Source organism: Aspergillus glaucus (genome assembly GCF_001890805.1).
Source record: "Aspergillus glaucus CBS 516.65 unplaced genomic scaffold ASPGLscaffold_14, whole genome shotgun sequence".
In the NCBI taxonomy this organism is placed as follows: Eukaryota; Fungi; Ascomycota; class Eurotiomycetes; order Eurotiales; family Aspergillaceae; genus Aspergillus; species Aspergillus glaucus.
The window spans coordinates 20,155-42,664 of NW_019170466.1; the positions used below are offsets into that span (position 1 = coordinate 20,155).

A 22,510-nucleotide genomic window follows, 5' to 3' on the forward strand; every position below is an offset into this window, starting at 1 on the left:
AAAAAGAAGAAAAAAACTTGATTAACTCCATACCGAAAACAACTCAAAACTCCAAACATATCAACAGACATAATGCATAATAACACGCAAATAGCAACCCATCTATCACCTTCAGCCCACCTCTCCTCCAGTATCCCCTCACCCAAACCTCACCACCCTTCACTCAATCCAAACACAGTATGCAAACACTTATTCCTCCCCCAAACTCTCCCTAACACACCTCCTCACCCTCCTCTTAAACTCCTTCGGATCCTCCCTCCACAACCGCGCGGCCTCCACATTCGCCGGACTCTCGTCGTTCGGAGACGACAGCATCGAAATCACAGACAACAGGATGGTTTCGGGCGTTTGCACGGGGGACCAACGCTCGGCGGCGGACTCGTAGCCGTATTTGTCTTCTTCGGGGGGATGTAGGATGGAGATGCAGACTTCGCCAGTTGGGTAGACTGGTTTTGTTAGTATTGAGATCAGGGATGGATATGGTGAGGGGAGGGGAGAGGGCGTACTGTTAGGATGGAAAAGAGGCGACTCGAATTTCATCTTCGGGGGCATGTGAGGGTATTCATGGGGGAAGGAGAGGAGTGCACGGAAGAAGCCTCCTATCGTTTAAATATAATCATTAGCGCCTCAGTCCAAAAACTCGTACACCAACGCAATCTGGATACAGGGGCAGGGATGCTTACCGCCATACCACTGCACATCATCTGAAATCATCAACATAACCTCCCACTCAAACACGTTATTATCCACCAGACCACAGCTTATCCCCGGGATATCTTTGCTGGACTGCATTTGCTGCAGTTGGCGCGAGAGCATGCGCCCTGCTGGTGTGGTGGCCATATTCTTTCGTTGGTTTTCCGGATGTAGGTGAAATGCAGGAACAAGAGAGGAAGACAAGTTAACCCAGGTTGTAAAGTAGAGAAGGTACAAGTAGAAGTACTTGTAGGTTGGAGAAGCGCTGTGGCCAGGCGGTGTGCGGAATGGCGTGCAGAGAGTGGGGAGTGGCGGGGTTAAGTTAAGGATGAGAAAGACCTTGCGGATGAAGTGGAACTGACAGCCCTACAGCAACAGAGGACTACTCGGACTAGAGACAGTCGACATTTAAAACCTCTACGGTACTCTGTACAGAGGATAGAATAAGCGCCGAGTTATACCCGCTATCCGGCGGTTGCCACTTGCCACAGTAAGCATCACTACAGTGTCAGGCTTAGTGTGATTGATAAACTCCATAATATTCAAATAAGAACAATTTGGCCAACAGTATCATATCCTAGATCATAACTGTTAGAGAAGAGTTACGCACTCCGAGAGTGAGCAATCAACTTCTGCATCGTCTCAACCCCCATCAGCGAAAACTGCGCCAACACCGCCAAAGTAAACGTAACAAACAAAGCACCCTCCATCATAAGCACCTTGCCAATCACCTTCAAATACCGAACTCTCGCCGGTCGGTCAAACGTCCTCCAAGCATCCATGATGCTCAACCGTCCACTACCACCAAGGATAGCAGGAACCACTTTTCCGCCGAACGAGCGGTCAAACGGCACGATAGCCTCGTCCTCCTCAGGAAGCATCGACGCCGCGACACGGACGAAGACGGCCTGGGCGGGGATCGAAACCAAGTACGAGAGGATAGATGGGATCATGGTCATCGCCCACATCTTGCAGAAAGCCTTGGTAGGCGGCGCGGTCGAGGACGCATCCTCCATAGCCGCATCCCAACCACCAAGCGCCTTAGCCATTAACAGCGGCAGGAAGAACGCAAGGCCCACCACGATATTCTCAAACGCCGCAACGGGCGCAATCTGCACCCAGCTCTTGAACCCGGGGATCCGCTGGTAAAACCGCTTGTTCGAAGGCTTCGAGACGACAATGTGCACCCATGCCATCTGCAGGTTGGCCAGCAGCACGGCAAGAACCGTCTGGATAGCAAACTGTCCAGAGAACTGGTCCGATCCGACTGGCAGGATCATAAACAGGGATCCCCGCGCGATGCCGTATGCCATGTACATGGCGAAACCGCGGAATCGGGACCAGCGGCCGGCACGGGCGCGGAGGTGGGCGATGGTTGTACGCAGCTTGCTGGTGATGGGCTTGGGGGCACCATCGACATCCCTTGCGATGGGGTCGATGCTGTCGGGCTTAGAAGGGTCGTAGTCGGCATCGAGACGGACGTAGAGGTCAGGGTTGGTATCTTCGACGGCAGCGAGAGTCGCAACGACGGATCCGTAGGAGTAGTCGACCTGGGTTGTCAGTACCATACACAACACACGAGGGACTACTTCATAAGACACATACCGACCACATCGCCAGCACAAAGGCCAGCGAAGTAAAAGCACACAAGGCCAACAGCCATGACGAGACCTGGATATCCGGCTGGTCGGGGTTCTTGGAGAAATGGTCCGAGGCCATCTCCACGCCCCGACGAACGAGGGAGTGAACGACCATGATGTAGTATTAGAATTCAATAGTAAACAGAGATGGATGAAGATAACTAGATGATGAAGGTGAGCAAATGGAGAGATGATGGGTAGAAGTACTACGTAGACGGAAGAGGGGGCGGTGTTTATTAAGGGAAACGCCTAACTCCGGATACGGGTAGCTGGCGCCTAGACTAGCGGCTCTACCTACATTAAGGGTCTTCTTTTACTCTTTTGGTCCTGTTGTTATGAGGCTTTGTTGACGTGGTCACATGACATCATTGATTTTATTTGGAAACTGCATATAACTCACCGTTGAGTACAGGTAGTCTGCCAGTGTCCAGTACAGGGTTAGTCCACTGTATTTTGTACAAATGACTCAAGGCGCAACCTCGTGTTGATCTTGATCGCCTGAAACACGGGTCTTCGCCTTTCCGAACTCCGAAGGCTGCAAGGCTGCAAGGCTGCAAGGCTACAAGGCTACAACAGCCATACATAGTAACACGGCTCACTAGCACATCAAGATATTCATAATATATATACAACAGGCACAAGTCTAGCATGAACAATGGGATATCCAGCTTGCCATAATCAATGCTCGCAAAGAAAAAAGAAAAACAGGTGTATATGCTGACAAAATCACAAACGCCGCGGCAACAGAAAGAAAAGACGGCGACTCAAATCATCTCGCTTTTATCGCTTCGCGTTTACTCGTCAAACATCTTCTTCATAAACTTGTGTGCGAGCTCAACACCGGCACTGCAGGTAATTAGCAGGTTGGTCAAGAAAAAGAGAGAGGGGGGGGGGGGGGTAAGGAGCCTTACAAAGTTGCAGCGTTGGCAGGTACGGCTCTAGCCAAAGCAGGTCCGAATCCAGGGAAGAAAGCCTTCAATCCACCGTTACCGTACACAGAGCGGACGATGCCTCCAATGGTCGGACGGCCCTCAGCACTCTGCATCCGCGACTTAATGGTATCAACAGGGAACACAGGAATCCACATGGCGATACCGGCGGCACCACCGGCAGCCAACACAGCCGGCATGGACAGTTCTCCCGTGACATTACCCCGCTCATCCTTCGGGGTCAGGCTGCGCTTGATGTATTCGTAGGCGGCAAAGTACGCGGCGGATCCGGGGCCGTCACGTGCCAGGGTCATGGCGCTACCACGGAAGACACTGCGCATACCACCCTCCTTGTACAATTGTTTAACGACGTCCAATCCGCCCGAGTATTTGGGCTTCTGGCCGGGCGGGGGAGGGTTCTGGCCCTGGATCTGGAGGAGAACCTTGACACGCTCGAAGGGGGCGGTGATCAAGGTCATGGGGATGGCGGAGAAGAAACCGGCGGCGGAGATCTGATTGATGGTGTATTGGGGAGTCTTGTTCTCGACGCGCACCTCTGAAAGGCTGCTAACGATTGTTTTACCCAAGTCATAACCCCAGAAGCTAACAGCAACTGCACCAGCACCACATTAGCCAGATTCGCATCCACAACCGGAAACTGACTTACACATAGGAGTAACACCAACAAGCGGTGCCGAAACACCAGCATACAATCCCTAATCAACGTTAACCATCGCTGCCCTCACACACCCTAACCAATTGACATACCCTAACAAGACCCTCTCTCGCAACCGTCTTCCTAACAACATCCATCGCACTCGCGTACACACCCCTCTGCGCCGTCTGCAACCGCACCTTCACCAAGTCGAACGGGTGACCGACAACGACCGCACAAACACCACCGGCACCACCGGCAGCGAAGGACCGGAGCTGAGCGACGGTCTTGTTGACAGGCTTGGTCTCAGCGACCTGCACATCTTCCTGGATTTTGTTTGTCGGGGTAGTCGAGGTGGAAGTCATTGTGGTGGTCGGAAGTGGGGAGGAGGGGTTCTAGAAGGGAGTGTAGAGTGAAGAGGAGGAGAGGATAGAAGAATTGAAGCAGAAGAGGTGAAATATAAGGAGAAGAAGAGAATCCACCAGGTGAAGAAGACGCTAGGTATATTAAAACAGCCCACCAGGACGCAACAGACACACCAGAGAAATAGCTTAATCGCTCGGAGATGCAACAACGGACCTCGGCTCGGTACGGACGGAGATAGTAATGTTCCGTCGGGTATTTTCAGTGTTTCCAGTTAAAAGAGGATCTCATACAAAAAGAAATGGTACTAGTATTCTGACTATGTAGGTACCCTGTACTTGTAATGTGACCACCATCCCATGGTCAAGTGCCGGATGAACGGGGACGACTGACCCCTCCCCCGACCTGCCACTGTTCCGGGGATCTCCAAACTACCAGAACTCCAGATTAAGGTGGAATCTCCGGGCGAGAGGAGCGGAGGATTGGAAATCATTGCATCTTTCTTATCTGCCCCTCCATCGTCACTGCTAAAATACACGGAGAACTGGAGTTGATATCACGTGTCCCTCTTTTCACATGTTAGTGTGCATTTGGTCAAATGATCTATGCAGTGGGGGCAAGTGCTGGACTAGCGTATATAGTGGACTGCAAGTTGTACTTGTACTTCGAGATTCAAGTCATGATTTTCGGTTTAACTCCGGCGACAAATGGGACGTCTTGCAGATATCCGTCGTGATGCCCAGGTTGAGGTTGGTTTCCCTACGTATCTTGTCCATAGTCCATCAAAATATCAGACCCGACTGTCCAGTTCTGATTGTATTCAGTTCCTGATCAAAGCGTTTCCGAGGACGGTTATAGCCACAAATATCTTATGATGCGCACCATTTAGGAGGGCCCGGCACGCGCTGTCCATCCCATCCACTCTCTTTCAAAGAGAAGAATCGCGTTTCCCGTTTAAATTTGGGATTTGGGTATGTTCCATTCGAACATTTCCAACTACAGCGGCAAAACGATTGTCCCGGAATTGGATTTCCACTCGGCCAGAGAACGATTTCCTCGCCGGGTCACCAAACATCACGGGAGGAAGCATTTCGCCTCCACGACAATGAGATTGGCACTCTTTTAATCAATGCATGTTTTGCCAGAGAACATGTGCAGATGAGTTGATCACAAGACTATCTTCCAATATCACAGCTCTAATCTGTAGCAGTGACCTGCATTTAATCAGTGCCATCGAACCGTCATAGTTTCAGTGACGGTTTAATATGACCTCCTGTTGTAACAGGCCAGGACTCTTGACTCCGCCTCTGAACTCCCCGCCAAGCGTCCCAGTAATGCTTACCCGCGCGGATGCTGAACATCTCCTCAAAATCTTGAAGGGTCGAGTCCCGGACTGCCAGCGACGTACCGTGCGGGAGGGGGGTAGAGACTTTTGTCCATGGGCTCTGTAGTCATGCCGACATGGTGCGTATCTAAAAATCCCACTGCCCTTCCATAAGGCACTATAAAGGTAATAAATCCTGCCCCGTGTAAGCCCATCAAGTTCTGCGAAAGCCTTTGGTGTCAATTGATCAACCGCCGCATGTAGCAGCTCTCTTGAATGTGACTCAGAAGAACCCGGAATCCCCTAAGCCAGTCGCTTCCCTGGAATTTAGTGTATGATCAGATGGAAACATTCCCATTGGCAGAATATGGTAGTTGTTGTTCGTCTGGGCGCACGTTGATTACTTTGCCAAGGTCCGGGGGGCATTTTTGCAGTCGCTGTTTTACCCAGCATTGAGCCTTGTTCTCTGTATCGCCAATGCATAGCTTAGGTAGCCACGGATACGACAAGGTTTCTCATCGTTGCTGAGCGTGAGGAAAGTTATGCCATCCGGCATATCCGGGAATAAGTTTTCCGGGGGGGGGGGGAGGGGGAATCGGGCTATATTAGCTTCTTAAGAGTAGAATAATTCTCCAAGGTGTGGTCAAGACTTCTCTAATTGTTGTGGGCCTGCTTTTGGCATACCTTCTCTCGTTTGGTGTTTATGTATAGAGATATACGCCAATGGTACCCTTCGAATATCCTGTGAACGGGTTGTTCATGAAAGAGGTGTGTCCCATCTTTTCGCATTGGGGAACGAAACGCAAGGCTTATTCACCGTGAATATTTCTTGATAGGTGCAATTGAACTAACGGTATAATATGACAATATTCTTGCATCGGTGGATGCATCTTGGGCAGGTTTCATGGGTATGTCATCCTGTGGCCATTTAAAAGATATATTCTCACGCAAACGGCATGAGAGCAGACCGATCATAAGAAAGACGAACGATAGTCTTCCAAAAACAGCGAATTGACCAGATAGAGCAAGTACAACGCACACTTCAGTAGAATTTGTTGATAACGGGGATTTATTTCGTATATCACGATATCTGCCTGTAAGCTAGGAAGGAAATTGTTATATAGAGAAAAACGAGGACTAAACCTCTCGAGCGAAATCAGAATCCCTTGGATATCGTAAATGATAGAAAAGACGAAAAGCCTCCTCTACCCTCCGGAAAATTATCCTTGTCAATCCTGACGTACGTAGTGCATTCACCAGCCTCGATGCCTGCTCCTGCACTGCGCTGCATATAAGCTGCATAGCTCAGCCGTTGGTGCACACGAACTCGTACTCGGGGTACGTACGCAACAGCGCATTGAAGTATATCTTGCATATCACAAGTAAAAATAGTACAATCCTGATCCTGATGCAATGGCATCGCATCAAGGCATCGCTATGTATGGAGTACGGAATAACAGGCAGAATACTGGAAGATAAAACGAACGAATATTATTTACTAGTAATAAGTCATAACCAATGACCGTGCGTATCCAGACGGTCAAGTAAATGTACAATTCACACCCAGCGACGTACAGACATCGTAACCCGTGAATATTGAAAACATTAAGAAAAAAAAGTTTTTACCAAATACGAAGATTGGTGAGGTATCCTATCCGCGACTCGCTTAGAGAGCGAAGAGGGCGGCGACACCGGCAACACCCATGGCGCCGGAGCCGAGGACCATGCGGGGAGCAGCGTTCTCGGTGTTCTCAGCACCGCCAGCGGACGAGCTGGAGGAGGCGCCGTCAGAGCCGGAGCCAGAGCCAGAGTCCGAGTCCGAGTCAGAGTCCGAGTCCGAAGAGCCGGTCTCAGAGGAAGAAGCACCGGTACCAGTGCTGGTGGCAGTGCTCAGGGTAGAAGAAGCGTTGGAGCCAGAGGCAGGAGACTATAATCGTCAGTAAGAATTCACGGGCGCATATGTAGGAGATAAACATACCGACTCAGCACCGGAAGAGGTGGCAGAAGCAGAGTTGCTGGCAGCAGAGCCGGTGGAAGAGGCACCAGCAGCGTCAGAGCCGGTAGCAGAGCCAGAAGCGTCAGAGCCAGTGGCCGCACCAGAGTCGGAACCGGTGGCAGAGGCGTTGTTGCCGGAAGCAGTGTTGGATGAGTCGCCAGAGGCGCCAGTGGAAGCAGCACCAGCACCAGCACCACCGTCAGTAGCGGTACCGGTCGAGTCGCTGTCGGAGCCAGAGGCGGTGGCAGAGCCAGAGCCAGAGCCAGAGCCAGAGCCAGCGCTGGAGCTAGAGCTAGAGTCACCGTTGGCCTTTTGACCAGACGTGGCTAGAGGAGGTTAGCTTTGTATATATAAAAGGTCAATTGCAGAAGATGAACATACTGTCAGAAGGGCAGGTGGAGAGAGCGATCTGGACAACCTTGGCAGAGTCGTCATCAGGGCAGGCCTGAGAAGTGCAGTCACGGACACCGAAAGAGTAGTTCTCAGCGTCGCAGAGACAGTGCTGGTCACCAGACTTGCAGCCCAAGTCCTCAGCCTTCTTGTTCATGTTGTCGATACACATGCGAGCGCACTTGGACTCGGACACGGCGCCGACGAGGCCGGCGGAGGCCATGATAGCGAGGGTAAGAGAGAACTTCATTGTGATAGTAGTGTATGGGAGGTGAATTAGAGATTAACTGGAGTCCAGGTATGAAGTATAATAAGAAACAAAGACAATGGCTGAGATGGATGAGAGAAAAAGAGAAAGGGGGGGGAAAAAAAAAAAAAGAAGACGGGGAGGACAGTTAAAAAGCAGTTCCTGGGCGGGCCACCTCATTTCCCGTGATGACGGTCGGCCGAGCTGGATCGATCGGCGCGACTGGCCACTAGTTTGTTTACTGTGTTACTCCATACGCTGCTACAAGATATGTGCGTGTAGTAATGATGTTGTTATGATACAGGGCAATGCAGGAGTACTTGTATCAGCTGGATTTCTTCACCCTTAATACAAGTACATAGCATTCATAGAATACTAAAAGTACATAGAGAGTACTACAGAATATGTACTATGTACTACTCCCTTTGTTCAGATTTTGCCCTATGGAGTCGCCCGTGCGATCAGCTCCTTTGCACCTCTTCGGGAATGGCGCCGTCACCGCATATGTGGCTGCCTTCAAAACTATCCAATAAAAGATAAAACACCAGCCACATTGAAGGAAGCTTTACCCGAAGTGGAGACAATATGCACTCGCCACCGCCCAGACCGACGCTATTAGGCCGAGATCCATGGATGAGATCATCTTCATTATTGCCCTGTCGGATATCTGATAAATACAAACAGGTTATGGTCAATTATGTATGGGGCTATAAATGAGTAAAAGCCTGTTTCATAGTTACTAAAGATGTACGAGTAAAAGTACAGCAACAAGCACCATGTGCCGTGTACAAGTACTGTACTTGTACAGCACAATGTACAACTGCCCAAACTCAGACCTGAACTCAATATGGAAGTCTATGCGATTCTGTGGCTGCGCACCGCCACACCCCGGCATTGGTCCGAGGAGATTTGTGTCTTCGCCGATGTGCAATGTGGCCAATGACCTGCGTCCAAGTCAAGCTCACACTAGTATTTGGAATCGATCAATAGTCTGTGATAACACTATCACACTCCGTTTATCATGAATGTGATTGCACTCCAGTTCTCGGGTTGGTAGCTGTAACTGTGCTACAGTGTACATTGAAATGAACTGTACTCCGTTCTTTGTACGGAGTAGCTACCTTAATTACACGAACCCCTGGACTCAAGATTTTGAACCTGTTTCCACGGTTAGTATCAGGGCCAGCCCAGATAAACCAATCCCACGATTACCTGGCTTGGCGATCGGGGTTAGATAATCTCGGATAAAAGGATCGTCTGCTGTCCCGCTCTCTCGACGGGGTCTCCGATGTTAAATTTCAATGAAGGACGTGCGGCGCGATTTATTCATTGTCCACATACAGAGTACCATCTGTGCGGTCTACACTATGTTTGTGGCCGGAGCTTGGTCCAGAACTTTGTTAGCCAGGATGCTCCGACTTGATGGTCCGACACGTGAATGATTATGGCATGGTCATTGACTGCGTACTCTTTTAACGTCAATTTTTCATTCATAGCTTGTGTGGAGCAAGCTGTTGCACTGTGGGTGTATGGATGGGGTAGTACTATCTGGCATCATTAAAGATCACCATGGAACAGTCTCAAGAGTGCTAATTTACTTGTTTAATTACCAAGACGGACTACTTCAAATATATATCATATATATATATATTATAGAGTTGATCTGTCGCTGGCATTGAACACTGTGCGCGTTCCGATATATATTCAGCCTTACAGCTAACTAGCATACCACCACCGTAGTCGATGTTCAGTCCAGTATTAGGACATTCTGATTCTTTAATAAAACTGATATAATTGACCAGCGATATACATCTAAGATATCAACAGCTCCACGGTCCCGGGTTTATCGTGTCTAGCACTTGCCACAGGGTGGCTCGCCCCTATCATTGATGTACAGGGCAGATGGGCACAGTTTCGAAGTGAACAAGCCTGATAATTCCAGATCGGGAAATGGTATAGCATGGGTCCGCTTCAGCCACGGTGGACCTGATCGAACTAGATCAATCAGATCAATGTCAGACTACCTATACTACAGGTACTTACCATGTACCCATGTACAGTAGTATACTACTACAGAGGATACTAGTACTTGTACTACTACTTGTACTTGTAGGAGTACGGTACCTTTGCTCTGGCTACTATCATGTGACAATCAGGGATCAGCTGACCGCTTCGTAGTTCGTCCAAAGTACGCGACCATATTTGAACTGTACAGATATCCAGATCCCCGACTATAACCGCCAGCAGGAAAAAAAAAAAAAAAAAAAAAAAAGTCGATCTAGCAGATCAATTGCTAGCATACCCAATATAGCTCCCGCATTCCGATCCGATACGGTATCAGAGCTTCCTGCCGGTCCACCATGACCTCTAAACCGCTATCAAACACAAACCATCGGGCTCAGGCCTATCGCCAGTAGAGTTTCTTTCAGTTTGCAGGTACAAGGATCCGGTCCTTTGTGAGGTACTTTTTCTTGTACATTCACTTAAAGCTGGATTCCGGTCTTCTTTGTCCCTTGCCTCCTTATCTTTCACCTGCTACAGAGTACTTCTACTCGAGTTCTCCTTACTTCGTTCTCGATATATTCACTTCTCAGACCAGTTCCTAGCGATTTCGTTTCGAAATGTCTGGTACCATGACCCTGAATTTGCAGGCTTATGATCCCAAGCAGGATGCTGCTCCCAGCCACGGAGGCCAGCCTCTGACCTCCTCCTTGCGATCTTCGATATGCCAGTTGCGAGATCTGCTGAAGGAACAGAAAGACATCACTCTCGATGGAGAGTCGTTAGACCTGAGCTCGACTGTTGCTGTGGCACGGTATGTTTCCCCCACCCTTCTATGGGCTACGCTGACTCTCCAGGTTTGGTTACAATGCATCTATCTCGAACAATGGCTACGCCGCTCAGCGCATGAACACGAGCGTCGATCAGTTGGATCAGAAGTTACAGAGCAATGAGATGGTCTACGGCGTTACAACTGGCTACGGAGGAAGCGCAGACACCCGTACCGACAGCTATGTAGATTTACAACGAGCCCTCATTCAGCATCAAAGCGCAGCTATCCTGCTGCCCAGTGATAGAGGTCTTTCCCAGTCTTCGTCTTTCGTGGACAGCTTGAAAAGCCATGCCATTCCCGTGCCCATTGTCCGTGCTGCCATGTTGACACGCTGCAATTCCCTCCTACGCGGTCATTCCGCTGTTCGTCCCGACGTGGTACGACACCTTCTGACCCTCCTGGAGAAAGACATGACGCCTGTCGTTCCGCTGCGTGGCAGTATCTCAGCATGCGGTGACTTGATGCCGCTGTCGTACGTGGCTGGTGCACTAGAAGGAAACCCGGATATCTCAGTCAACTGCGGCAAGGATCAGGGCTACCGCGTTCTCCCAGCTGACCAGGCACTGGCGCTGGCCGGACTGAAGCCTCTCGAGCTGCAGGCCAAGGAGGGTCTGGGGATTCTGAACGGAACGGCCTTTAGCGCTGGTGCTGCCAGTTTAGTTCTCTTCGAGGCCAACCAACTTATCCTGCTCTCCCAGGTCCTCACGGCCATGGGCACGGAAGCCTTGCTTGGAAAGCGCGGGAACTACGATCCATTCATCGCTACCGCACGTCCCCATCCCGGCCAGAAAGAAGTGGCCGCCAACATTTTCAACTTCCTTTCCGACTCCAAGCTCGTGTCAGAGGCAGACCCTGGGAAGATTGGCACGGCGCAGGATTCCCACGTTTTAGCGCAAGACCGTTATGCGCTGCGCACATCGTCGCAGTGGATCGGCCCTCAGCTCGAAGACTTGGCCCTGGCGTTGAAGCAAGTGGAGGTTGAACTGAACTCGACCACTGACAACCCGCTGATCGACCCTGACAGCGCAGAGGTGCATCACGGTGGCAACTTCCAGGCCGCGTCGGTGACATCCGCGATGGAGAAGACGATGGGCGCGATGCAGATGATCGGAAAGATGGTGTTTTCGCAGTGTACGGAGATGATCAACCCCGCGTTGAACAAGGGGTTGACGCCTAACCTTTGCGTGGACGATCCGAGTCTGTCGTATACCATGAAGGGCGTGGATATCAACATGGCGGGGTACATGTCGGAGCTGGCCTACCTTGCCCACCCGGTTAGCAATTACGTCCAGTCGGCAGAGATGCACAACCAGGGATTAAACTCGCTGGCCTTGATTGCTGCGCGGTATACAGGCGATGCAGTGGAGGTGCTCTCCATAATGTCCGCCGCGTATTTGTACGTGTTGTGTCAGGCACTGGACCTCCGGGCCCTGCACCTCGAATTCGTCAAGCAGGCCCACCAGGAAATCAAACGCGTAACCAAAGACCTCTGCGGAGCGTCAATCAGCCAGCTCGTCGATGGATCGCTCTGGGAGGAGATCATGGGACACTGGGGCCGTACTAGCACCCGGAACCTCGCAGATCGGGCCGACGTGGCCGCCACGACGTCGATGGGCTTGTTGTTGTCGCTTATCAGCAAACACGGGACCGCCGATGTCCACCCTGACCACGCTGATCTGAATGATGTGGCCAAGGCGCTGAAGTGGAAGGAGTTGGTTTCCGCTGTCTTGACAGAGACATACAACAGTGTTCGCGAGTCTTTTCTCCGCGAGCGAACCACGGAGCAATACCTGTGCCATACGTCGAAGTCTATGTACAGCTTCGTCCGGGAGACACTGGCCGTCCCGATCCACCGGGGTATTATCGACCACGCTACCAAAGAATCCGCAGACGGACGTAGTCGAACAGACAAGCCACTGATCGGATCGCACATCAGCAAAATCTACACAGCATTGCGAGCGGGTGAACTACAAGACGCCCTTTTGCATTGTTTCGAGTAATGTCCACATACATAGACCCAGACGGTCATTGTCATTGTCATGTCGCTATAGTCAGATAGACCAAATAATATCAAATCAACTATCCTTCTTAATCTTATACCGCGACACCCGCGATCCATCACTCAATCCGACCTCTGTCAATTCAAGCCTGTACCCAAATACCCACGGGAATACCACGAATCGGAGAGCATAGTATATCACGCCCAGAGCGAGTATACTCAACGCGACGACCGGCGACAACCAATACGGTAGACTCGTACTCCCCTTCCCACCATCCGGTGGGACGAAGGGCATGATTAGAACGAACTGCACACGCACATTAGCACCCTCCTCACCAAATCAACCAAACCCAGACAAAAAACAAAAAAAAAAAAAAAAAAAAAAAAAAAAAAAAAAAACTCACAAGATTCGCAGCAAGATAAAACCCCAACACCACCCACGGAACCCTAAACCCCCCCTCCTCATTCCACCTCTCCTTTTTATCCAACCTCAACTTAATAAGCCCGATCCCAACAAGCGTCAACAGAAAAACACCGGGGTACGTCGTAAGATTCACCACGAAATCAAACGCGTCGCCCGCGGGAGGCGCACAGATGAATAACACTGTTACGCCGAAGTGGATGAGTAGGCCCCAGATGGGTGTTTTGAAGGGGCGGTTTTGCATGAAGAGCGTTGGGAAGGGGGTTATGCCGTCTTTGGCGAGTTCTTGGATTACGCGTGCTTTTTTTACTTGTTAGTATCAGGTGGATTTTGGGCGGAGGGGAGGGGGGAACGTACGGACTGTAAACGCTATACCAAGTAAATGGCCAATAGCTGAAATGGCGATTAGTGCAGGAAGAGCCTTTGTACCTGCAGATTCACCATAGACGTTTTTGAACAACGAGGCTGCGATGGTGAGGTCTGAGGAGAGGAATTCTTCTCTTGAAACGCCGGCGAACTATACCAATTAGCTTATCTAAATTCAAAATAGAGCAATCTGGATACAGAGGGGACGTACGTAGGCGATATTAGCCAGCAGATAGAGAACTGTAATACTACCCATAGCAGTTGGTAGAGCAATGCGGAGGGAGCGGTTTGGGTTTTTGACTTCTGACAGTACCTGTCACCATCAACCAGCAATTAGTACTTCTGCAATGCGCAATCTATATGCAGGGGCAGAGGACGAACCATATTCAAATTATCATACCCCCCAAACGAAAAAACCGCATCCAAAAGCGCAGTCCCGATATTATACCCACTACTCGACGTGCCCTTAAATGAAGTAGCCACATCCAGATTCCCCGTTCTAGGAATACGAAGATGTCCGCCCAGTGCAGCAAAACCAGTGCACACAATAAAGGCCAGAATGAACAGCTTGACTGCGCTGAGGAGGTCTTGTAACCACCGTCCGACGCGTGGTGTGACGGTGTGAATACCCACTGCGAATGCTGTAGCTGCGATGGCTAGACCGCGGAGATTCCAAGTCGTTGATTCTGTGCCTGCGGCTTGGAGGAGGTAACTTGCTGATGTTATGGCGTTGCTTGCGGAGACCTCTTTTCATCATTAACCCTGTCCCTACCACATCCTGGGGGGCGGGGGGCCTCTCACGAAGAAAAACACAGTAAAACAAATACACACAAGTCCAAAGCAACGTTGGCGAAAACGACCGCTCCAGATATATCTTAATCCCACCGGAGCGCGGAATACCAGAGCCGAATTCTAACATCACCATTGAGCCACATGTTGCTATGGTACCGGCGATGACCCAGAGGATAAGGGCCATCCCCGGGCTACCGGCGAGTTTGAAGATTGAGGTTGGTGTTGAGAAGATACTATCGCTGTCAGTTTTTGATAAAGAGATATAGAAAGGGGCAGGGGGTACCCAGCGCCGACAATTTTATTAACAATCAACGAAGTCGCACCAAAAACACCAATCTGTCTGTCTTGGAGGATATATCGCTCCGAGACCTGCGAAGTTGAGCTCGTTTCCGCGTTCGATCCATTTTCCTCCGAACCGGTGTACGGCGCTATTCGTGGTCAGCTATGTCCAAAAATAAGGTTCTAGGCTATCTCACTAATAACCGGTTCCTGAGATTTCGCCATGGTGAATTATTTCTACCATCGGAGACGTTGAGATACATATAAATAGTGAACTTGGACGTTGTTATCTGGCTAGTTGAATCGCAATTGTGTGCCGCCGATGGTGTGATACAGATGCAAATTCGTGCATGCAGGGATTGGATTGAACATTCAGCTGGACTTGTCTTTCGCACAGATAAAGCAAGTCGTGCTTTGCGGGGCTTATGTGGTAATTGAATTAATATGTTTGGTTGGATGGTGGGTATTTAAGGTGTCTTTCGACGTCTCAATCTATGTTTACTGTCTTTGTAAATCAATTGATTTTAAGTTACAAGTTAACTGCACGAACATGTCCGCTACAGAAACCATTACTCGGCCTGTCCAGCCGGACATCCAGTATCATCCCGAGTACGAAAAGTACAAAGCGCGTTCTCTTCGTCGCAAGGAAACGGAAACCTTACCAACTACTCTGCCGGATGGGTTTCCACTGGAATTGAAATCCCCGCTAGTCTGGGAGGGAAAGGATGTCGAGAAACGGGATGATTGGCTTTACCATCTGAGTGAGGCTGAGTTAGATGAGATTGATGCTGCGCTGCAGCATTTTAAATGTATGTTCCTGACTCTACGTGGCTGAATAGTGGTTAAACTGGCAGCCCTCAACCTCCCCCTCGGCCACATCAACGCATCCACCTTCCCCCTCCCAACCCTCCACCCCACCTTGCGAAGCCTATCCAAAGACATCCACGCCGGCCGCGGCTTCATCGTCCTCCGCGGCCTGCGCATCGACGCGCACACCCGCCAAGACAACATAATAACCTACACCGGTGTATCCTCACACATCGGGAGCATCCGCGGCCGCCAGCAAGACACGCGTCTGGCCAACGGGACGTCCCCCGTAATCTCACATATCAAAGACCTCACCACCACCGCTGACAAAGGCAAGATCGGGGCTCCGTCGAACACGCCTGATAAGCAGGTGTTTCATACGGATGCGGGGGATATCATCTCGCTTTTGTGTTTGCAGACGGCTGCCGAGGGGGGTGAGAGTTATTTGGCTAGTAGTTGGTTGGTGTATAATATTTTGGCCAGGGAGCGGCCGGATTTGGTGAGGACGTTGGCGGGGGAGTGGCCGCTTGATGGGTAGGTCCCTCTGGAAAAACTAGTGGTTTGGGGGAACTAACATGTCTAGATTTGGAAATCCGGATAGACCGTATACGCTTCGGCCACTGCTGTACCACCAGCCTGCTACAGAGGCTACTCCGGAGCGTGTGCTGATTCAGTACGCACGACGGTACTTTACCGGTTTCCTAGCGCAGCCTCGATCAAAGGATATCCCGCCTATCAGCGAAGCGCAGGCCGAAGCACTCGACACGCTGCACTTTCTAGCAGAAGAGCATAAAGCTTCCCTTGGCTTCCAGAAAGGTGACATCCAATACGTCAATAACCTCAGTATTTTCCATGCGCGGAATGGATTCACGGATGGGCCGGGACAGGAGTACGTTTCACACCCCTTATCTTGAACGGTTGCTAACCAGGTACTGAAGGCGCCATCTATTGCGACTCTGGCTGCGCGACCCCGAAAACGCATGGGAAACACCAAAACAGCTAGAGCCCCGGTGGAATACAGTCTTCGGGGATGTGACCGTGGAAGAGCAGGCGTTTCCTCTGGAGCCGGCTTTGCGGAGGAATGTTGGGTCTTAGCTCTTAGGTGCTTTTCTCGGAGAATTGCGATAAGCACGTAGTACAGAATATAAATTGTTGCCGATGGGTTATCTTGTGCAATGTTAGAGTATGTACTCCGTAAGCAGTGATCGAGGTCTTAACTAGTTACTGTACTCCGTTGGGTAAATGCCGAGGTTGAACTAAAGGGGAGTCCCCGATTGACCCCTCATCTTATCAATCGCGCAATTGTCATCTATCCTCATTCAAGTTTACACCCCTTTATTTTGTACTCTGTACTCTGCATTTTGTACACCACACTACCCTGTTAGAGCAAAATGGCCGACTACACCAAAGAATCCCTCCATGCCCTGGGTACTCCCGACCCAGAACTCTCCGAGGTACGGCACCCGCATCCACGGTAGCCAATATAGCTAACCCCTGGCTGGATAGATCCTCAAAAAAGCTCCCACGCCGAACCCCGACTTAACCCTCGCCCAGCGACGCGAGGAAGCACACTTGCGAGAAAATTACCGCTACAATAATAGCCCGACATTCGACACGACAGAGTCTGTGGTGAATATTCCAATGCGCGATGGGTATTCCAGCGAGACGCGTGTTTTCAAGCCCGCTCACCCCGCTGAGAACGGAACGCCGTTAGTCGCGTTGATTTTTGGTGGAGGATTTATCAATGGCTCGAATATCCAGCTTGTCGCTATCGCACGGGCAATTGCTAAGCTGTACGGCGCAACGACAGTGACGCTCTCGTATCGTCTTGCGCCGGAATACAAATTCCCGACTGCCCCTTATGATATCTGGGATAGCGTATCGTGGCTAGCAGAAAATGCATCAAGCCAAATCGGAAACGTGGATCTGGCAAAAGGTTTCGTGGTCGGTGGTGTATCCGCCGGCGGCAACCTCGCCATTGTGACGGCGCACAAGGCTCTAAAGCAGAAACTTGCCGCACCAATCACTGGTGTCTGGGCTTGTATCCCAGTTGGGCTCAGTGACTCCACCGTTCCCGAGCAATACAAGGACCTCTGGACATCGCGCGTGCAAAATGCAAACGCGCCTTTTCTGAACACGCAAGCCATCGAGATTATCAGTCAACTGTACCAACCTATCGAGACCTCGGAGGACTACACGCCTTTTCCGGATCCGGCGGATCTCTCCTCCCTCTCGAGCATCCCCCGCACGCACGTCCAAGTTGCCGGGCTAGACCCCCTCCGTGACGACGGATTGATCTACGAAAAAGCGCTAAGGCATCACGGCGTCGAGACGAAGTTGGATGTGTATCCTGGTGTTCCGCATGCGCATTTCTCGGCGTTGCCGGGGTTAAAGGCGTCGTATCAGAGTAGGAGGGATACGTTGGTTGGAATTGGGTGGTTGTTGAGGAGGGAGGTGGATATCAAGGCTATGGAGGGTGTTGAGGAGGCGTGGGAGCCGGCGTTGCTTGGGACTGTTAGCTGAGTGTACATAGATTTATGCCTGGAGTACCCTGGTACCCTGACAGTCCTATCTAATCTGATACCGGTACACACTGGAAAAATGACGTAGGGCTCCGCCGCATCGGGAAGTGGAACCGCAAAAATTTCAAGCCCCAATTATTTCCAGCACCAAAAAGAAAGAAAGCAAAAAGATTGACCGACGCAGGGGTCGAACCTGCAATCTCTTGATTCGTAGTCAAGCGCCTTACCATTGGGCCAGCCGGCCTTATTGATGTGTTCTAGTCTCAATTGACTATATAATCCGGTATCACTCCAGGTGTATACCATACACAGTATGGTCTTGAATTCAGGTTTAAAAAAAAAAAAAAAGAAATAGTAAAGAATGTCACTACTCATACATCTCCAAAAGCCCCTGCTTCTCCGAAACAAAGCCCTCTTCTATATCCGCCGCGGATACAGCAGAACCAACCTGCTTCTTACCCCGAACATGGAAATAAATCGAAGCCCCGATCCGTCCAACCAGGAATCCAATCACGCATGCCACAAAACCAGCCATAATTCCCAGCAACGCTGGCATAATGATCGGCCGGACAAGACGCAGGAAATGATGGTTAGAGCTACTATGCTGCGAGGGGTAATGAGTGAATTGGTAAAACGAGAGGATCTGGAAATGCGAGTCGTTGTCTGACGGGATTTTTGGTGTGGTGGAGTCGAGATCCTGCTCTGACTCTGTTGAGTGACGGTGTCCGTCGATGATAAGGAGTTTGTCCGAGGAGTTTGATTCCCCGTGTAAGCGGCTCTTGACTGCTTCCTTTATGGTGACCATGTATCCCCCGACTTGCGTCCTCCAGTATTTCAGCTTCCAGCGCTGGGTGTGGTGCACTGCTGGCTCCACCCTTATACTAGAGAGAAGTAGTTTCTCCTCTGCGTTGCGGACGAGCGTCAGACTGACTAGATCCGTGGTAGCTGGTCGACCTTGGTTATCGAGTAGATTCATAGTAAACCGGTATAACTTCCCCTGCGCACGGGGAGGAACTCGTTGCGTATGCAGGGCGTAGGTTAAACGGACATCTTCGGTTTCCTTGCTTGTTTTCGAGGACCAGTGGCGGGTAGCCGGGAGCTGCATATCCGTGGAGGTAGATGGGAAGATGGGAATGTCGTTGGCGACGAGGGTGCCATTTGTCATTGTGAAGTCGAGGGTCTGTCGCATTACATTAGTCTCTGTCTTGGTTCGAGGGAGATGGGGGAGGCATACCAAGTATGCATTTGGCTTTCTATCCTGCGAACAGGTAGTATCTGCGAACGCGCATGGCGCACATGGTAGCCGGATTTGATTGATGTCTGACCGATGCGCAAAAGTATCATTCCGGGGTTGTGTGGCTAGCGCGGTGCATGCGCCGAGGTAGATTATGGATAGGAAGCGTAGTAACATGATTTATATCAACGAGGGACTGAATATGTCAAAAGAGCGACTGTAGTGGCAAGGAGAGAGAATGAAGAATGGGAATGAAGAACGAGGAAATGAACGGAGAAGAGGAGGTCTTGCAACAGTGGAGGAAGTTGACGCGTTGGAGCGGCTCTGTGAATGGATGGCTATGTCGATCCTGTATACATGCATTTGTATGTGGATGCTGATTGTTCCTTTTATACGGTCTCCCCTCTCTTACTCTACTTTCCTCTCCCCTTTCTGCCTGTCTCTATCTTTAGATTCCTATATTCTTCTATCCATGCTGTATATGATGTTGCTGTATACTCTGAATTGACGTTGAAATGTGCCGCCTTGGAATCTTGATGCCTGCACATCAAGCCCCCATAATTATTCAACCCGAGTCTAGAGCTGTTTCAGTGGCATTGCAGTATTTCCTCATGTCTCTTTCATGTCTTTTCTATTCTATTTTCTGTCATGGCCATCAGAATATCCTGAATATTTCCCGCGATGAGAAATGCCGAGCCAATATGGCGTCATCGAGGGTCTCTACCTAAAGGGGAAATATCGGAGATATCTGACATTGTATTATTATTATTTAATCAAGTTTATTGTCCATACCGAGCTCTAGAGCTATGACAGACCGTGATTCATGGACTCGGGACCAGCAGCTATTCTACAGTCTCTTGTCCCTATGAGTTCCTGAGGCAATCGGGCCCCCCTTCTATAATTTTTCTGATCCTTTCCCTCGCCCCAGACCGCCTGTATGCGCAGGGCTTTCGAGCAGAGTGCTCTCCTTGTGTTTCGGAGCAGGGTGGGTGTGGCCTAATCTGAATCTCAGCTTAGGCTACCCTCCCTGCTACCCTCTTAGGCCACTACATTTTCATCTGAGGCTTCTTATGTTTTTCCTTTCGGTCGCGGCCTCTCCTATCGAATACAGTCGCGCCAACACCGAATACACCAATGGAGGAGTTACGAAAACTGCTCGAAACCTCCTCGAGGGGGCCAGAAGGCGAGATTCTTGCTGGTAGTGTCCCTATGCCACTCAAACTTTTTATGCCAGGAACTGGAAAATCCACTCAGTTGGGTGCAAGGGCTCACCTGGATCTGACCTAGTATGTCGTTCAAGGGGGATCCTCCCAATCTTCACTATCGTCTATCATCATTGTAGGCAGTTCATTTGAGGTGATGAGAGTTGCCCAGGTAGAGCACAAGCCGCTAGAAGAAAAGCAGAATGAGCGCTTCAGGTCTTGGAATGGACATGGCGAAGAGATTTACCTCATTTTGGTTGACAAGGTACAATACAGGTGTATTGGCCTTAATACCTTCGGTAATAAAGGTGTTCATACCAGGCTCGTTATCGACCCAAAGCTGCTGCGATAAGCTGCCCTCGTCTTCGTGGACGAGATATACGCCTTCTCCATCCTCAGATGGGGCGGTAGCAGCAGCATGCAGATTGCGGGCGAGGATTTGGATAGGGGAGCTCATGATCGGATAGGGGATATGGGGAAGAAGAGGAAGAGTAAAGGTTATTCAAGGGTGGTTTGATGCTATACAAGCTACAATTCAGCAGTATGGCATCCTCAATGAAGATATCTACAACTTTGATGAAACTGGCTTTGCAATGGCCTCACATCTACTGCAAGAGTGATTACTTGATCAGAGTACTATGGCCGGCGTTCAGTACTACAACCAGGGAATCATGAGTGGGTGACTGGTGGAATCAATTGGTGCAAGTGGGTGGGTGCTTCCACCAGTCATAATCTTCAAAGGGAAGCAATATCAACAAGCTTGGTTTGAAGAGCTCCCTAGGGATTGGCGGTTTGAAGTTAGCCTAAATGGATGGAGTATGGACTACAGATGAAATTGGCCTTCGATGGCTAGAAAAAACCTTTATTCCAGCCACAAACAGTCATACAAAAGGCAAATATCGACTTCTAATCCTTGTCCCTTGATGGCCATGGTAGTCATTTGACCCCCAAATTCGACCAAATCTGTATGCCACCACATTCATCACATCTTTTACAGCCTCTTGATATTGGTTGTTTTTCACCACTTAAAAACGCGTACAGTACCATGGTTGATCAAAAGCAGCAGCTTGGTTTTAACCACATTGATAAGCCTGATTTCCTTATGGCATATCCACCCGCGCGTGTAGAGGCATTCAAATCAGTCACAATTCAAAATAGCTTTGCAGCGGCTGGTTTAGTACCACTTAATGCCAATCGGGTGATATCAAAGCTTGATATTCGGCTTCATACACCTACCCCCCTGGGAAGCCGCCCTACCAGTCGATCAAGCATCTTTAGCCCCAAAACACCTGCAAATGTCAAAGAGCTATTGAAGCAAGCCTCATTAATCAAATAGTTCCTAAAACAGCGCTCAAACAGCCCCCCAGCACCCTCAAAAACTGCGCTAAATCAGCTTATTAAAGGCTGCTAAATCGCGATGCATCAAGGCATATTGTCACGGGCTCGGAATAGAAGATAATAACGAACTGAATTCCTATCTAGACTATTGTAGCCATCAACGAGAATATCGAATCTGGGGAAGAAGAAGAAAAGGAAATCTATCTAGGCGATGAACGGTCTCTATACACATTTGTGTGGTGCGGCTTAAGCCCTTGTTTGCCCATATTGCTTGTATGGCATCGTTTGATATGTTGGCGCTGTTTGTCTGCCGTTGAGCCGTTGAGCCGTCACACATATTATCTGAGCAAGAAAACAAGCAATTACGCGCTGAAAATGAGAAAATAAAGAAAAAAAGAGCTCGTACGCAGAGACGAGTAGCTCATGAGGGGGGTGTATCAGTGGGAGAGGCTCAGGAGCTATTTCAGCTGGTTGAGCAGC

The 22,510-nt window shown here is 50.0% G+C and overlaps 11 protein-coding genes and 1 non-coding gene across 12 annotated transcripts; 3 read left to right on the top strand and 9 right to left on the bottom strand.

The window, feature by feature from the left end:
• Positions 1-71: 71 nt before the first annotated feature.
• Positions 72-1,114, bottom strand: ASPGLDRAFT_48697 (putative ubiquitin conjugating enzyme). Its single transcript, XM_022546951.1, has 3 exons — positions 684-1,114; positions 507-599; positions 72-446 (listed from the first exon to the last, which is right to left on the bottom strand). The coding sequence occupies exons 1-3, from the start codon at positions 838-840 to the stop codon at positions 190-192; spliced, it is 507 nt and encodes a 168-aa protein (XP_022399300.1). The 5' UTR covers positions 841-1,114; the 3' UTR covers positions 72-189.
• A 30-nt stretch (positions 1,115-1,144) lies between these two features.
• On the bottom strand, positions 1,145-2,526 carry ASPGLDRAFT_48698 (uncharacterized protein). The gene is made up of 2 exons (XM_022546952.1): positions 2,299-2,526; positions 1,145-2,243 (listed from the first exon to the last, which is right to left on the bottom strand). The coding sequence occupies exons 1-2, from the start codon at positions 2,446-2,448 to the stop codon at positions 1,296-1,298; spliced, it is 1,098 nt and encodes a 365-aa protein (XP_022399301.1). The 5' UTR covers positions 2,449-2,526; the 3' UTR covers positions 1,145-1,295.
• A 601-nt stretch (positions 2,527-3,127) lies between these two features.
• Positions 3,128-4,282, bottom strand: ASPGLDRAFT_129181 (carnitine:acyl carnitine antiporter; the record flags this gene model as incomplete). Its single annotated transcript, XM_022540867.1, has 4 exons — positions 3,128-3,179; positions 3,245-3,875; positions 3,912-3,978; positions 4,031-4,282. 4 exons carry the CDS (start codon positions 4,280-4,282, stop codon positions 3,128-3,130), a joined length of 1,002 nt encoding a protein of 333 aa, XP_022399302.1.
• Positions 4,283-7,104: 2,822 nt separating this feature from the next.
• Positions 7,105-8,349, bottom strand: ASPGLDRAFT_48703 (CFEM domain-containing protein). Its single transcript, XM_022546953.1, has 3 exons — positions 7,982-8,349; positions 7,583-7,926; positions 7,105-7,531 (listed from the first exon to the last, which is right to left on the bottom strand). The coding sequence occupies exons 1-3, from the start codon at positions 8,238-8,240 to the stop codon at positions 7,271-7,273; spliced, it is 864 nt and encodes a 287-aa protein (XP_022399303.1). The 5' UTR covers positions 8,241-8,349; the 3' UTR covers positions 7,105-7,270.
• A 2,521-nt stretch (positions 8,350-10,870) lies between these two features.
• ASPGLDRAFT_129251 (uncharacterized protein) lies at positions 10,871-13,070 on the top strand (the record flags this gene model as incomplete). The annotated part of the gene is made up of 2 exons (XM_022540876.1): positions 10,871-11,052; positions 11,096-13,070. 2 exons carry the CDS (start codon positions 10,871-10,873, stop codon positions 13,068-13,070), a joined length of 2,157 nt encoding a protein of 718 aa, XP_022399304.1.
• Positions 13,071-13,145: 75 nt separating this feature from the next.
• ASPGLDRAFT_36736 (uncharacterized protein) lies at positions 13,146-15,152 on the bottom strand (the record flags this gene model as incomplete). Its single annotated transcript, XM_022544730.1, has 8 exons — positions 13,146-13,376; positions 13,474-13,790; positions 13,848-14,007; positions 14,068-14,169; positions 14,238-14,602; positions 14,658-14,881; positions 14,932-15,076; positions 15,125-15,152. The coding sequence occupies 8 exons, from the start codon at positions 15,150-15,152 to the stop codon at positions 13,146-13,148; spliced, it is 1,572 nt and encodes a 523-aa protein (XP_022399305.1).
• Positions 15,153-15,439: 287 nt separating this feature from the next.
• ASPGLDRAFT_48707 (TauD/TfdA family dioxygenase) lies at positions 15,440-16,897 on the top strand. The gene is made up of 4 exons (XM_022546954.1): positions 15,440-15,736; positions 15,782-16,268; positions 16,318-16,623; positions 16,673-16,897. The coding sequence occupies exons 1-4, from the start codon at positions 15,478-15,480 to the stop codon at positions 16,827-16,829; spliced, it is 1,209 nt and encodes a 402-aa protein (XP_022399306.1). The 5' UTR covers positions 15,440-15,477; the 3' UTR covers positions 16,830-16,897.
• Positions 16,898-16,979: 82 nt separating this feature from the next.
• Positions 16,980-18,420, top strand: ASPGLDRAFT_152129 (alpha/beta hydrolase). The gene is made up of 2 exons (XM_022542297.1): positions 16,980-17,188; positions 17,241-18,420. The coding sequence occupies exons 1-2, from the start codon at positions 17,126-17,128 to the stop codon at positions 18,255-18,257; spliced, it is 1,080 nt and encodes a 359-aa protein (XP_022399307.1). The 5' UTR covers positions 16,980-17,125; the 3' UTR covers positions 18,258-18,420.
• Positions 18,421-18,428: 8 nt separating this feature from the next.
• Positions 18,429-18,500, bottom strand: ASPGLDRAFT_t111. Its single transcript has one exon. It is a non-coding gene; the product is annotated as a tRNA-Arg (tRNA).
• ASPGLDRAFT_479916 (uncharacterized protein) lies at positions 18,475-19,836 on the bottom strand. The gene is made up of 2 exons (XM_022546794.1): positions 19,491-19,836; positions 18,475-19,436 (listed from the first exon to the last, which is right to left on the bottom strand). Exons 1-2 carry the CDS (start codon positions 19,665-19,667, stop codon positions 18,624-18,626), a joined length of 990 nt encoding a protein of 329 aa, XP_022399308.1. The 5' UTR covers positions 19,668-19,836; the 3' UTR covers positions 18,475-18,623.
• A 545-nt stretch (positions 19,837-20,381) lies between these two features.
• ASPGLDRAFT_48709 (uncharacterized protein) lies at positions 20,382-21,371 on the bottom strand. The gene has a single exon (XM_022546955.1). It carries the CDS (start codon positions 21,147-21,149, stop codon positions 20,880-20,882), a length of 270 nt encoding a protein of 89 aa, XP_022399309.1. The 5' UTR covers positions 21,150-21,371; the 3' UTR covers positions 20,382-20,879.
• Positions 21,372-21,935: 564 nt separating this feature from the next.
• Positions 21,936-22,495, bottom strand: ASPGLDRAFT_48710 (uncharacterized protein; the record flags this gene model as incomplete). Its single annotated transcript, XM_022546956.1, has 2 exons — positions 21,936-22,126; positions 22,277-22,495. A coding segment is annotated over one exon (219 nt), but the record flags the coding sequence as incomplete, so codon positions are not given.
• Positions 22,496-22,510: the final 15 nt, after the last annotated feature.

Bases quoted from the DNA above. Each gene is read 5' to 3' on its own strand.
- ASPGLDRAFT_48697 (XM_022546951.1), bottom strand. From the start codon at position 840: ATGGCCACCACACCAGCAGGGCGCATGCTCTCGCGCCAACTGCAGCAA. The intron at 600-683 runs GTAAGCATCCCT...TTTAAACGATAG, and splicing joins TGATGTGCAGTGGTATGGCG to GAGGCTTCTTCCGTGCACTC. The intron at 447-506 runs GTACGCCCTCTC...TAACAAAACCAG, and splicing joins GCCTCTTTTCCATCCTAACA to TCTACCCAACTGGCGAAGTC.
- ASPGLDRAFT_48698 (XM_022546952.1), bottom strand. From the start codon at position 2,448: ATGGTCGTTCACTCCCTCGTTCGTCGGGGCGTGGAGATGGCCTCGGAC. The intron at 2,244-2,298 runs GTATGTGTCTTA...CTGACAACCCAG, and splicing joins TTGTGCTGGCGATGTGGTCG to GTCGACTACTCCTACGGATC.
- ASPGLDRAFT_48703 (XM_022546953.1), bottom strand. From the start codon at position 8,240: ATGAAGTTCTCTCTTACCCTCGCTATCATGGCCTCCGCCGGCCTCGTC. The intron at 7,927-7,981 runs GTATGTTCATCT...AACCTCCTCTAG, and splicing joins CTCCACCTGCCCTTCTGACA to CCACGTCTGGTCAAAAGGCC. The intron at 7,532-7,582 runs GTATGTTTATCT...TGACGATTATAG, and splicing joins CCTCTTCCGGTGCTGAGTCG to TCTCCTGCCTCTGGCTCCAA.
- ASPGLDRAFT_48707 (XM_022546954.1), top strand. From the start codon at position 15,478: ATGTCCGCTACAGAAACCATTACTCGGCCTGTCCAGCCGGACATCCAG. The intron at 16,269-16,317 runs GTAGGTCCCTCT...TAACATGTCTAG, and splicing joins GGGGAGTGGCCGCTTGATGG to ATTTGGAAATCCGGATAGAC. The intron at 16,624-16,672 runs GTACGTTTCACA...CAGGTACTGAAG, and splicing joins ACGGATGGGCCGGGACAGGA to GCGCCATCTATTGCGACTCT.
- ASPGLDRAFT_152129 (XM_022542297.1), top strand. From the start codon at position 17,126: ATGGCCGACTACACCAAAGAATCCCTCCATGCCCTGGGTACTCCCGAC. The intron at 17,189-17,240 runs GTACGGCACCCG...CTGGCTGGATAG, and splicing joins CCGACCCAGAACTCTCCGAG to ATCCTCAAAAAAGCTCCCAC.
- ASPGLDRAFT_479916 (XM_022546794.1), bottom strand. From the start codon at position 19,667: ATGTTACTACGCTTCCTATCCATAATCTACCTCGGCGCATGCACCGCG. The intron at 19,437-19,490 runs GTATGCCTCCCC...GTAATGCGACAG, and splicing joins GAAAGCCAAATGCATACTTG to ACCCTCGACTTCACAATGAC.
- ASPGLDRAFT_48709 (XM_022546955.1), bottom strand. From the start codon at position 21,149: ATGAGCTCCCCTATCCAAATCCTCGCCCGCAATCTGCATGCTGCTGCT.